The 14,952-nt window shown below is 46.2% G+C and overlaps 1 protein-coding gene across 1 annotated transcript in view; it reads left to right on the top strand.

Moving 5' to 3' along the window:
• LOC106816640 (TGF-beta-activated kinase 1 and MAP3K7-binding protein 1-like) overlaps positions 1–13,123 on the top strand; it is a 74,214-nt gene extending 61,091 nt beyond the window's left edge. Inside the window, exon 8 of the mRNA XM_014821265.1 lies at positions 11,922–13,123. Coding sequence (XP_014676751.1) covers positions 11,922–12,544 — 623 coding nt within the window. The 3' untranslated portion in view covers positions 12,545–13,123. The remainder of the gene's footprint in view (positions 1–11,921) is intronic.
• The last annotated feature ends 1,829 nt before the right edge of the window (positions 13,124–14,952 follow it).

The raw sequence follows: 14,952 nt of genomic DNA, 5'->3' as shown, positions 1-14,952 counted from the left end.
CTAGGAATGCGGGAGGCTGAGGGATGCTAGGGATGCGGGAGGCTGAGGGATGCTAGGGATGCGGGAGGCTGGGGGATGCTAGGGATGCGGGAGGCTGAGGGATGCTAGGGATGCGGGAGGCTGAGGGATGCTAGGGATGCGGGAGGCTGAGGGATGCGGGAGGCTGACGGATGCGGAGGCTGAGGAGCGCAGGGATGCGGCGACTGCAAGATGAGTACAGAAATGAAATCGCGAACAAGCGAGCGAGTGAGCGCGTGTCTGCCAGTCAACATGTGCAAACAACGGAGCTGCTCTATACGTGTAGTTAGCTCGCGGTGGCGAAGGCGTGTGTGCATAGCAGCGGCGACGTGCGGGGACAGTCTAGGTGGCCCCCTCCCGCTACCTTCTCATCGCGATGATTAGCTGACTAAAGTGAGATGCTGGACATGCCTCTCTCTCTCTCTCTCTCTCTNTTGCATAAAGCTATTATCATTGGAGCTGATTTTCTTAAGCAGGCTCGGGTGCGGTGGATTTCGGAGCGTCGATACTGACGATTGGGGATAGTGTGGTCCCACCTGTCGACGCATGGGAACAAGGAGCCGCCGCAGCTGGCTCTACTGAACAAGAGGTATGCGTTTACAGCCTGCGAGCGACAACAGTTTGTTGAGTTCCGTGTTCCGAGGCGGGATAGAATCGGGACTCAGGTGAAGGTAAGAGGTCAGCATGCTTGAAGTATTTTTGCTCTCAGCGGCACAGTTGCGCCGTGCAACAAACGTTGATACAGTCAGTAAACAGCCAGCACAGTGTGCGGTGTACACTTGTAAATTCTTCCAAGAGAAATTGTGTGGTTCACGTAATGGCGGCTAGTCGGAGTTGTAAGCATTGGGGCGCCGCCTAGCGAGAGTAGTGGCAGGTCAGGCAGTCACATAAGGCGAGATGCGAATGTTGCACTGATATAGTATGTGGTGTTGGAGAGAAATTCTGTCTTGTCCTGATTGAAATCGTTTGCAGGTAACGCGATGTTCAGAGCCGACAGGAGGAGCAGGTGGTCGAAGGGAATGTCACGGATGCACGGCGGGGGACACTGCTGTTGGGCTAGCACTGCATTCTGATTCAGCATATTGCGCGCTGCTCAATTGCTGGCTGTGCGTGGTTCACCGTTGCTACGGTTGCCTGCTGTTGTTGCTGTTGCTCAGCGGTGGGATGCTGTTGTTTCTACTACATGTATGCTGAACCGCTGGATGATGTTGTGCATGTTGTTACTGCTGATTGCGACGATGCGCGGCTGCTGTTCGAGAGACTTGACGATACTCGGCTCCCGGCTGGCTGCCTGATGCACTGGCTAACCATACACCGATGCTATTGCTCAGCTGCTGCTGTCTGATATTGATCACAGGTTACTTATTACTACTGGCTGAGCTCGCTGTGGTTTGCAGTTGGGAATAACACGGTACCGCGACTCCCTGGTAGTTAATAAGAGAAATGCACCGCAATAGAGATTCAGTGTGATTTTCTGACTGAACGACGTAAAATGGCGCGCGTACCATAACTCTACCCAACGTTACCTGCAGCATCGCTCGCCCAACTACCGACAACCTCTCTCCTGTAACGGACTGTAGAACTGCCTTGCTGCAACGAGAATCAACAAAATTAGCATCTCGTCGCGTGCTATACGGTAGATTAAACCACGCCTTAGAATCTAACAATGAACAATCGGCTCCGGAATCGATGAGAGCCGTTAATTTATGTTGCCTATCTCTCCCCACGTAAGCCGTACACCGTGGTGCGTGCACGGGCTTCGTGAATGCAACCGATGTTACCCACGAGGAAGTCTCTTTCTTACACTTACCACCCACGCACTCCTCACATGCGCGGGCGTGTGGCGTTTCCCTGCCACGAACATGGGCAGGTATTGCGGGTGTATCCCGGCCTACCACATCCAAAACACACCAAAGCATGTGGACCTCTATGTGGACCGGCATAGCCCCCTCTCTCCTCACGAAACCGCACCTCCTGCCTACCTCCTCGCGTCGCTCCCGTCGTGTTGTGCCGTGAGGCTAATGGTCGCATACCAGCCTGCCTGAAGTCTCGCGCCTCGTTCTGTATGCGTCGGTCCTGCGAACTGCCCTTCTGTACCCTAGAAAGAATTTCTGCCTGCGCCTTAATTACTTCCCTTCGAATCTGTTCGAGAGCTGTCGGCCGCCCGTCGAACAGAATCGACCTCCATCGGCTCGTCGAACTGTCCATACCGTTCTGACACCTGGTGTGCCCCCCGACGAGAAGACAAATCCGCCTCAATCCTCGCGTCGGCCATTGCAATCTCACACGCACCCTCGAGCGTCGTCGGTGCGCGTGCTATTAACGACCTTTGTGTCGATAAATTCTGTAATGCATCGATAAAACATTCGACAAGTCTAGCTTGCATTAACACAGCATCTAAGTGGACGTCTGGATATGCTGCTCCCGCCAGTTCGAGCAGACGATCAGCACATGCGCGTGGCGTCTCACGCGGTAACTGTTGAAACTGCTTCATTTCCCTCTGTGCCTGTGGCCGCTCGGAAGGTGACCGAAACCGTGCCTGTACCTGTGCATATAACTCATTCCACGACACCTCGGCATTAGCCGCAATCTGCCTGCGACAAAAATCCGACACAGCTCCCCCAACCGTAGAAACGGCAAACGTCCGCAGCGACACTCCAATTAACGCTAGTTCCAACTGCGCAATCTGCAGCGCCCTCTCCCACGATCGAAACGTGACGGAATACTGCCCATTATCGCCAGTATAACATGGGATCGAACTGCGAAGTTCAGCCTGCCTCCCCGAGCTTTGCAAGCGAGTACTCAAGGCTTCTATAGTTGGGACTAACGCTTGCGAGAATAAATTCGCTAAATCTTCCACGCCGACTTGTTGTGTCATAATGACGCTATAGTACAGTATAGGCCTAGTCTAACTAGCTTAGTCTTAGTAACGTTAGTGCGTACGTTACCTATTTACTAACTTTTACTGATTCAACACGGCTTTCTCGTACTAACGGTGATTACATACGCAATAGTTACCACTTATTTAACTACAGTACTCACCAAATATACATATCTGCCGGCCGCCTCGAATTTTCTTTGTCGCCGGCGTTGATACAGTCTGTAGCCCCGTCGATCGATATAGCAACAAATACCTACCAGCGTTGTTTGCAAAACCCAAGTTCGAATTGTCACGTAGCACCAAAATGTAGAGCGTAGTTTGTATGTTATAATTTAAAGTATAAATAATCAAGAAGACGTATAGAATTTGTGTTCACTAAAGAAATATATTGTTTACAAAAACTGTCAGCTCACGTCTCCGTCTCGTCCCGTTCAACCGTCCCCTTCAAATGCTCTTCCAATCTTTATATATGACTCTCTCGTCCAATCACAGCCCAGTTCCCCTTTACTCTAACCAATCACACACCACCACTCTCTCTCTTATTCAAACTATTACGGGCGAATGCCCACATGGCCAGCATGTGTGCAAGTGTCAAACTAACTCTGTAACCCATATCTGCTAGTACCCCACCTAACTAATTCTAATCTACATGCGAAATGGTCGATCCTAACCTATGCCTCTATATTTACCAATTCAATGCAACATATGTAAAACAGCTGTTACAATAGGAAGAAAGCATTATTGAGGGGGCAGTAAAAGGCATCATCGCTGGGTTTTATTTTTTTTTTATAATTAAGAGAGAGAGAGAAAGTGTAAGATAAAGAGAGAGAGAGAGTAGTAAATTGAGACGGGGACAGGAAAACGGTGATACGGTGTGTATGCGAGCAGGAAACGGGGTACAATTAGGTCGTGCGAGATGGTGTGCAAGGGGATGGGAGGTGGGAGGCAGGGGGAGGGAGGTCGAAGGTAGGGGGAGGGAGATGGGAGGTAAGGGGGGAAGTGAGAGGCAAGAGGAGTGAAGTGGGAGGCAGGGGGAGGGAGGTCGAAGGTAGGGGGAGGGAGATGGGAGGGAAGGGGGGAAGTGAGAGGCAAGAGGAGTGAAGTGGGAGGCAGGGGGAGGGAGGTGGCGCAGTGGGGGGGGGGGTGGGGGGTGGTGTGTGGGGCGTGGGCCAGGTGCGGCAGACGTGAGAACTGGCGCACGGTCCGCATCTCTGCGGCGGCGGCAGCGTGCGGTTTTCTCGCCGCCGGGCGCAGCCTGCGCGCTTTCCGGGGTCTCTAGCCGTCCCGTTTGGGTCTCGAACCTGGTAGGCTGCCCTTGTTTTGTTCGGCGTCTAGATCTATCTTTCTCTCTCTCGCCTAATGCCGCCCCCGGGCGCTGACGGGGCTGCATATATATGATTCAGTAATGTACACTATCACACATATACGGGATGTACATATGTATATGTTCTATTATTAATTCACTCCCTAATATATTGTATTGTTTGGTCACTTATTAACCCCTGATACGGATATGCAATGCTGGCTGTGGCCTGCGCATGCGCGCCTGCTGCGAGAGATTCAGAACTTCTCCTGATTTTTCGTAGCGGTTACAAATTCAAAAATTTAAAATTACAAATCGACGAATTGATGGTTACGCACCCGCTTCTATCCGGACAGGCTGCGGCCATCCGAACTATAGAGACTCGTCGGGTGGCTAGTCAATTCCCGTACTGCCGTGTGCCTGTTGTGGGTGCCCTCACCACAGCCATGGAGAAAGGACGCCGTGCGACCCATGCAATCTCTCGGATTTTTTTTATTTATCTCTCGACCCGAGGCCACTATAACTCACAACAGGTGTTCATTCACACGCGGTGGGGTGTGTGGGTGGCACTCACGACGGGTGGGGTGGCGTGTGCGGTGGACACTCACACGGGTGCGGCGTGGGTTGTGCGTGGCACTCACACGGGTGGGGTGGGTGTGGGGGACTCTCACACGGTTGTCCGTGGTGCGTGTTGCGACCCGGTCCGCTTACCCTCCCTCGCGCACGGAGGCTCGGTCGGATCGAAACCGCCCGGTAGACGTCCACGCGCATGGCGCATAGAACCTCCTAGTCGTCGGCGCACGGCACGTACGACAGCACCGGCGTTATTTTCGTGGCGCGGGGACTATAACACTGCAATGAGATCCCGCACCGCTTTGCTTCGTGGAAAGGCACTCGAAGACTAGGAAAGGAATTCTCCGCGGCTCGCAACTCCCGCAGACGATTCCGTTCCGCGTCATGCCGTACGGAGCAGATAGCCACGGCTTGAACCGTATTAGGATATCGCTATAATACGCGCTCTGGCCACGCCTTAAAACGCTGTCAAATGCTCGGCCATGCCTTGTCCAGTTGGGGCTGCAGGCGTGGGCGCAGGCTGGATATTAGGCCCGTAGTTCCGCTCGCCGACGAATGTTCCAATGCGTCCGTCGAAGTTGATCGTGCGAGCGGACGCCACATTGCGCGAAATCGCCGACCGGAACGGAAGCGGCAGCGGACGCTTATCCCCGCACGTCGCCGCTCTATGTGCGGCCGCAGGTTGTTCGCACGATCAGCAGCGACGAGACGATCCGACGCGATGAAGACGGCGATCGCTTGGGATTCCCGATTGGCGAACGATGACGGCCGACCGCGGCTCGGGCAGCCGGTTCTGCGGAAGCGCGGACACGGCCGTTCTGAATATTAACATCTTGAATTCTCTTCCCATGCTCCTATGTTGAAATGCTTTTATAGATAGATAAAAATAGATAGCTGTGAATCTATGACACAAATTCGAAGTGAGAAGGCAAGTGATCATTAATAAAATAAACCAAATCGCATAGGGGGGAGATAGTGAGCGTGTCCTAACATATGATGTGTACGCAACTGCGTATCTGCATATCTGCGCCTAACAAATGTGTCACTACGCACAACTGAAATTGTACGTTCATAACCGTAGCAACAGACCCCAGATGAGCCCAGACGCTCTGCGGCTCTTGTTATTATATGTTGCATAACATGCATAAAGAAATACATTTTAATAACTTAAAATAACAGCTAACAAATGAATGAACAAAATGTTACTGAGAGCGAGACAGGAACGGTTACCAAAATGGTACTGATGGATCTAGCTGTCCCTAGATTTGGGAGCAAAATTAAACAAATAAGCTTAGCTAATAATCGTAAAAAATAACCCTAACGTGATGTTTGTGGTCACTCATCCGTGAAAGCCTTGTCTCAGACGGACCCCTACCACACTGTTGACGTCGATCAAGAGCTGCACCCGTCGCTCATTATTACGCAGTTGAGTCATAAAATTTCCCCCCCCCCAGAAATTTTCTCAGCATATGGCCCTGCTCTCAGAGGAAAGTCACCAAGTTGTGTTAATAGACACAAGTCACCTCATGCCCTATCGTTTCACTATCCCCCTATGTCTCTCACAGACTGTCTTGTTAAGCGGGGGACACACCATGTGAATTTATTCGCACGACCGCAGCGGATTTTAAAACCGCCGCGGAATTCGCATGGTGTGTCCGCTCAAGCGCGGGCGAATTTCACCGCAAATTTTTTCCGCACCGAAATTCGCAGCGATCAAACGTTTGATATTTTTGCAGAGGATTTTTACCGCTGGGTACAGATTCGCATCGTGTGTCCGTGGAAGCGAAAATCAAGCCGGTCGATATTATAATGCAGCGAATCATTGATCAGTATGATAATCACGTGATTGAGAAATGGCGGCAATCCAGAGATCACATGACTGTTGGAGCCATGGTTGGAGCCGTGTGGCTAGAGTAGATCGCGTGTAGTGTGTTCGCTCAATTATCGCATGCGGGTGCGAATATTTTCGCTGCGGATCTGATCGCAGCGAAATTCGCATAGTGTGTCCCAGGCTTTACTGTTTTTAAAGTCATTTTTGTGCATCTTTGGACTACATCCCTTGCCTTAGTAGTGTTTTGTGCACTCGAACTATCTTCTCGACTGTTCTAACCATGAATGAATACAGGTAGTGGACTGTCTGCCTGCACCCTGTAAGTAGAGCCTTAATTACCCTGTCTCTACATTCAAGGTTTAATGTGAAATTTCAGTGATTTTTCATTTTCATTTTTATTTGATGGATAACACCACCTGCCACCTCTGTACATGGTTATTTTCCCATAAATGAGTGCATGTGATCTTTTTGAGCGTTTGGATTGTTTACGTGCATGTGCAGTGAGTGCATGTGCAGCCCTTTAAACATAGTTACTGATAACATCAGCATCATAATCCAACCAGTGCGTTATTCATTATGCCAGAATCTGTCAGCATTAACCCTCCTACAGCCGTCAACTGCCAGTGATAATTGAAATTGCTGTGCAGTTGAAATTTTTTTTTTTAATACCTAGTGTGTGTGTATTCAGACATGAAGGTTTAGTAAGTTGCAAATCATAATCTCAGCAGAAATGGTGACTCTTCATCTTAGCAGTGTGTTGACTAATTACGCCATCTGTCAGCAAGCACGTAAAGCAAATAAACATACCTTGGCCTAGTAGGGCCATTCACATAACATCTCCCTCCTTAACGATCTAGTATAACGTTTGAATCACAACAGAACAACTAATGAAAAACAGTGACACACAATGCTTCACTGATTGAGTTTCTCTACACTCTTGACACTTCTACTTCTCCCTGCACGGGTCTTGTAAGGTTCTTGTGGGGTTGGATTTTTGCCCACGTGTTGTGTAGGCTCTACAGTTGGATGTGTAGCTTCTATCTCTCTGGGAGGTTGGGTCGGGCTACCTTTTTTAGTCACTTTCGAGGCCGGTGTGATGACGGTACTGGGGTTACTGTCCGATACTTTTCTCTCAAGTACAGCGACTGCCACACATAGAACTTCCGGTTTCTACGATAAGTTTTCCCTTGGCGCAAGCCACTGTATGAGCGTGCACCATGTCTTGATAACAGTAGCCTGTTTCCACTGCTTCCTGCCAGCATCATTTGGTTGCAGTGTTTCCCCTGCATTGACATGAGCGAGGCGGCCACCTCGCTCAAATTCTCAGCCACCACGCAGAAATTTATCCAAAAACACCGCCTCGCTGACGAAAATCACTGTTCTTCCATCAATAAACTACACTTTATTGAACTAATATCGAAATAAAGCTCCAAACGTAAAACACAATGCCACGCACTCACGATATTGTCAACACGCACACACAATACATGCTAGTCACAACACAGGCTAATGCTAGCCGCACACTATACGACCTGAGTGCGATCGGGAGGCTTACGTCGAATTTTGAATCAGGAGCGGAGCGGGTCATATAGTGTGCGAGAGCTTATGACGCAACTCGGATAGTGTGCGTGGCCATCCGACCCGCCGCCGAGCGCTGAAGAAAATTGACCAATCACAGAGCAGCACCATGGGAACCGCATTTGGTAAAAATGGCGGGAAAACACTCCCGAACCTTAGTACACGCTAAATCCGCTTGGAACGCCACGAGAGCGCCATGGTTTGCGCCAACTTTGAGTCGTACAGTGTGCGGGGGCCTCCCGATCGATCGGGAGCGGGTCGTATAGTGTGCGAGAGCCTACGACTGTGCACAGTGCAAAATCGTATAGTGTGCGGCTAGCATAACCATACAAACACGTCTACTCGACTCTGCGTCTACGCGAGAACGCGACTCTCCCAGCAACAAGAACTTTCACTATCAGAATCAGCTGGTCACGTGAGCACGGTACATAACCTGGTCAGCATGAATAGCGTGCATACAATGTGGAACACCGTGTCAGCAGGGACTGTGCTATAATATATATAGATTTGATTTTTGCCGGAGCGGGTGAACGGCGCAGTAGCCGTGCTCCACCGTGTGTGTGGAGACGAGCCTCTACTATTTAATTCAAAGTTCAATTCAAAGGGAAACGAGGAATCCTGTTCAACAAGACATTATGACCCTAATGTATGCAGTCGCGTGATTCAAGAGTCTCATATTATATAATGTGTTCAGAATAGCTTAGAATGCACCAAATTGTACCTTTTTTTTAAATTGCCGGGGAGCATATGCCCCCAGACCCCCTAGCATGGCGATCACCTTCGGTGCTTGCATTGCCTGCTCCTCGGATTGTGCAACCACCAAAACATTTTTTACCACCTCGCTGACCTTTTTGGCCAGGGGAAACACTGGGTTGCATGCGTGCGGTATCTCCCACGTTGAGGGGTTTGTAGTACTCTCCTGTGGGTGAATCGCTCTGCAGTCATTGACTGTTTTTGCTCCTTCAGAACCTTTTGTTCTGCTGTATTGTGTTTACCATCGCTGTAGGGTCTGTTGTTGGCACAAGCGTTTAAGCGGAGTTGAAAAAATTAAACGACTAATAAGTCTCGTGCAGGGACAGATGAAGTATATGAACCAACCCTGTTGTATTTCGAAGAAATGTTTTTATCCTGCATGATCAGGAGACACCACCCACATCGAGGAGGGAGCACATTGGGCGATTATTATGCCATTGATGACCAATAGAATTTCTTTTCAATAATGTTGTACCAATATTATTGTCAATTATATTGATCGTGTGTGGGCCGCTTTAGTAAGACGACCCATTGAGCATTGCACTGGGCGTGTGTTTATACCCTCTGTCGGGGTGTTTTTGCCAGTTGAGTAGGCCAATGTAAGGATTTTGTCCTGAGAGTAGACTTCTTCGCATGGTTCTCTTTGCGACCTTGACATGCGCATCTGCACAACCATTCGACTGGCTGTTTCCTGGGCACAAGACTACATGCTTAAAACACCATTTGTTACTGAAGTCTTCAAAGCTCTGTGAGGTGTACTGCGGGCCTCCGTCACTGATAAGTGTATCTGGTATGCCATGACGGGCGAAGTGGTGCTTCAGCTTGTTGATCACCGTCTCTGAGGTAGTGTCACTTAGGAAGTCTACTTCAAAGAAGTTGCTGAAGTAGTCCACGGCGATAAGGTAGTTTCTCCTTTCTAACATGTAAAGATCTGTTGCCATCTTCTCCCATGGGCGACTTTGCAGCTCCTGCATGATTAGTTGCTCTGAGTCTGCCTGTCTGGGAGTGACGCACAGATCTCACACGCTTCAACAAGCTGACGAATATTCTTGGGTATACCAGGCAAGTACCAGTACACTAGGTCCCTAGCTCGACGTATGCACACGTTAATGCCGAGATGGCCAGCGTGAACCTTCTGTTTGATTTCAAATAGCTGGAGCCCGTTGTCAGAAACAAATTAGTCTTAACATTAACCTTAACATAAACTTTTTCTCTTAGAGCGTTGACAGAAACTTCGTAAAGTTAAGAGAATTAAAAATTCTCGTAACTTTTCTCTTAACTTAAGAGATCCTAGACCCTCCCTTACCTTTGCTTAACTTTAATATTAAGATGAAAATAACACATTTAGACTAAGAATTACAATTATAGTGATATTATACTTTATATTAATAAGTAATATCATGTTTTTCTTGAAAAACACGTCAAAAACATTAATTATCTACCGATCGTGAAGCAAAACAAAAGTGTCAAAACATTTACAAATGCCGTATGGCATTTGTTCTCTTGTTTTAAATACTTTTTTGTGCCACTTTTTTGTAAGACTAATGTTGCGAGTAATTTTGTTTCTGACAACGGCCCCCTAGCTGGCTTCTAGACTATCGGGACATGAGCTCTTCTAATGCTCTCTCGGATCCTCAAATGCCAATAACACACCTTGTATATGCATGACCTCTCTAAAACGAGGTGACCACACCATAATATTTCATAGATGATTTGGACAGTGATATTTGGTACAGAAAGGACTAGTAGCCCGGCAGATATGTGAATGAATTGAGATTTTGATGATACACGCATGAGCTTTCGCACACTGTTAGAGCATGCCCTAAGGAAGATTTTTCGCTATAGGGCCATCGCATATTTGTCCCACGGCAGCAATGGCGTTCATTTTCCAAGATGGCCGCCATTCAAATCCATTATCCTTCATTTTCAGCTAATATTCAACATAGAAACATGATCTTGATATAGTCTGGTCGGTGTATGTGATGTCACCTCGTGATTCCGTCAGAGTTAGCGTGCGGCATTAAAGACGGCTGGGGCTTGTTGTCTGCCAACTTCAGAGAAGACTGTGTATGGTTGTCCATGGAATGTATTGATATATTTGGAAACTGACAGACGCTATACTACACAGTGATTGACATGTTGCATACAGGATTAATAACACTTACATGTGAATGATGATCAGGGTCATACTTGTTAAGAAAAAGATGAGTAGATGAGATCATCATTTATTATCGAGATTTAAAATTGAAAATATTTTCAACATTATATTTATTTCATGGTATTTAAGTATAGCTATTATAAAATGGCCAAGCATAATCAATATAAGAGTACGCGGTGTGGCATTACTGTAAATGTAGTTTCTCACATCTGACTGTTTCATAGCTGCCAGTTGTCGCAGGATGCCTGTTCATGATGCCTCCACAAAACTATGTGAAGATACAATGTGTTTCTAGCTGAAGCTAAGAATCTGCACGTAATTATTACTAAATACTTGGCACACTAACTTTGTGTGCAATGCACATAGTTATATGGTTTATGCATTATATTGCGCTTTTATTTCTGTGTGAACATATAGTGCAGATATATACGACAATGTCCCACACACTGCTCCAATAGATATTATACTTGCAGTGTATAATTTTTCTTTTCCTTGAACATTTTCTTGAAAATATTTCTAATTTCCTGCAGCTTGTTTGTTTAATATTATTCGTAACGTAATATGATTCTTGGCTGCAAGCAGAATGTGAATTGGACGTCTGCCAACAAGTGGAGTGTGCAACTGTAGAATATAAGATTTCTTCTTCTTGAGTATAAGATATAGGATCTAGGATATACGATCTATGATCTAGTATAGGATGGTGTAAATAACTTAAATTTAGCGCCGTGCTTGCACCTTTACGAAACTAACCGTGAAATCAACACTTGCAGCTAGTACACTTCAGTTGATTGCAGCACCGAGACCATCCCTTTGCTTTGTCTTTTAGGAACCGACCAGGTGAATGCGGATATCGCAAGCATGGTTGCAGCAGAGTTTTCTGTACAGTCAACACTGTTTGGCGTTGCACAGGCGGTGATCGATAAGATTGTGCGCATCCACCAGGACACATGGTACACAGGTTCTGAGCGTGCAAGCCTCTGCCAGAAGCGAGACGACATGACCCTGCTAGTACGCAGCTTCAACTACCCACTTCCGAATGCAATTACCAGTCCAATTAGGAACAAGACGTTTTCTACGAATCCCTTGTTAACGCTTAGCTCCTCCTACAGTACTGAAAGCGGTAGCTTTACATGTTACCCAACAAACCAGTCTACAATGATGGGATCACAAACGTATACCAGTACAGAGTCATCTGGTAGTGCCAGTGCAAACTATTGCTCAAGTGAGAGTTGTAGCATACTGCCTCTGGATGCAGATGGCAAGGTTCCATCCTACGTGAGTTTTGAAGAATTTTTCAAAGTAATTTCAGAAGATCAACTGGAGTCACAAATAGATGCTGTAGGTGGGGAGTGTGAGCGAGCATCAACACCAGACACACTGAGCCCTGTGCCTGATGAAAATGACTTCTGTTCAAATCAGGAAGAAAATGATAAAGGTTCACACAGCTAAGCTAGTGCACATTTAGCATTGTTTTTAGATATACTGAACTTCGTTCATGTTACATCATTGATGAAAGTTCAATAATGGCAGAAAACCCTAAACAAACTTAAATTGATAAAACAAATTACCAGTGTTTTATGCACGACACGTTGCTTGTTTTTGCTTTTCAAATGATTATGCAACTGTTGATGATTAATTTATTTGTGGATGGTAAACAAAGGATCTGATCAAAATAATTAAAATTAAAATTTATAAAATATTACAGCTTTTATTATTAATTCTCATTGATTACACATGTAGCTTAAAAAAAAATTCAGTCATGTATAGTGGCCAGATAAAATAATACTATGCTTTTGTCGTCACTGTGTAAAAGTAAACATATCCCGTGTGTGATATGGTTGTGTGATTGTTGATATGTTCTAGCTAATTTGATATAGTGTGTTTATTTTGTACGGTGTTTAGTGTGTATTTTGTGTGTATGTCGATATAGCTGATTAATGGAAAAGCTGTATGGTTTAAGTGATATCGTTGGGTTTGTCATATTTTATTCACATTTTCAAAAAATACAGTTGCTAAAAGCCTAAAAAACAGCCAAAGCTTGTCGTAACATGACATAAACATTTATCTCTCATCAATAATCGGATGTGTGCATTGCCCAAAAAACAATTTTGTCTCCCAACAATTGTCTTTAGGATTCAGTATGGTCGTAGACAAAACCTGTGCTTCACAGACGCTCACTGTTGCAACGATTCGGCGGCCCGGTGTATACGCAGTCTGGCCATTGTGCAGGCACGCCGGTTGCATTAAGAAAGCAAAATTGAAATAATCGCGCCATGTCAGCACGACTATAGGTGTTATACAACAGTAGAAGGCGTTCATAGGCAGCAGGCCTGAATAAGCATCGAACAGAAATTAATTAAAAATACTCACACTGTTTCGCCGCATACACAACATCTACCTAAATAAATACAGATTCATGCTCTATATGCTCTGCTTGAAACTTTTTCCAGCTCTATGACGCGAATTTCTACAAAGTAGTCGGATCACATTTCAAACACAAAAATGACCAACTGGTCACCATGGCTACGCCTGAATGTCACAGCTACAAGACAAGACCAATTTTACTTCTAATGCTTTCTAGACGCCCACGAGGCATCTAACTTGCTTCCATAATGCAAAAGTGATGATGTGCGTGCGTGATGATGTGAAAAGCACGTGCGTGTACCCGCGTGTACGTGCGTGCACGTGCGTGTACGTCCGTGTATCTGCGTGTACGTGCGTTTATCTCCGTGTACCCGCGTGTACATAGATGAGCAAGAGGTGAGAAGGTGATGGAGATCGAAGGGAGAAGGTGATGTGGGAGTAGGAGGAGGAGGAGGAGGAGAAGGGGGATAGTTGAATTATTCACGTTATCAGGAGTAGATAACAACATGTGTTTATTCTCTGTTTATTCCTGATTTGTGATGCTATAGCCATTAACACTGGTTAAAATTTGCTGTCTTGTACAACCAAGCTTTGCTGTCTGACCAAGGTAAGTTACCATTGAATCAATGCAATGCATACAGCAAGTTTCAGCTAGTAGAGAATAGAATAAACAATTATGCACGTTGCAGTCAGAAGCAGCTCGACTGTTTTAGCATCCCTAACTTAAGGTTCATCTGTGAAAAAATTTAAAAGAAGCTAATTTCAACTGATTTGGGTAGGTATGGGTATGGCCAACTACCAAAAAAAGTAAGGAGGGATAGGGGTTGGGGAATTTTTTTTTATCAGAAGTCAAAGGTCATTGGCCTCTGCCTAAATCATATAAAATTGTATTTCAGCAACAAAATATGGTATATAGATGATCTTGGTGTCAAAATGCACAGGATTACGAAAGAAGGTGACATAGAATAATTACTGACCCATGGAACCAATTCCTGACCTCCGAAAATGAGGTCAAAGGTCAAAAATAGACGTCTTATCACTAAAATATCATATCAAATATCATATCATATTAGTAACAGTAACAGAATTATACCAAGATACAACAACAAATTAATAATACTCAGTCTATTTCCTCTTCATCGCTACCAATTTATTCTTCTGCATCTATGCTATCTGTTCCATTGTCGCAATGCCCACAACACACGCTGTCACTTTCACCCATCATGTGTTTGACCAGCGCGGCATCTGTTAAGAAGTGTGCTCTCAGAGCCTTTGAGTATGCTGCACCTTTCAGGATGTACTGGACTGTATTAGGTCCATAGATGGCTTCCATGGCTTCTGCCAAACCACTGCCTTCCATGATGTAGCCAATGCAGCCAAGGTAACTCTTCAGGAAGTGAAATCCTCCAAGTCTCACAACAACTTCTAACTTCTGATCCTTAACAATTTGAGATGCCTTTTGCTAATGAACATGAGGCAAGTCAATGTATTAT

The sequence above is a fragment of the Priapulus caudatus genome, unplaced genomic scaffold, assembly GCF_000485595.1.
Source record: "Priapulus caudatus unplaced genomic scaffold, Priapulus_caudatus-5.0.1 Scaffold1440, whole genome shotgun sequence".
Taxonomy (NCBI): Eukaryota; Metazoa; Priapulida; class Priapulimorpha; order Priapulimorphida; family Priapulidae; genus Priapulus; species Priapulus caudatus.
This window is presented reverse-complemented; position numbering and strand designations above follow the sequence as displayed.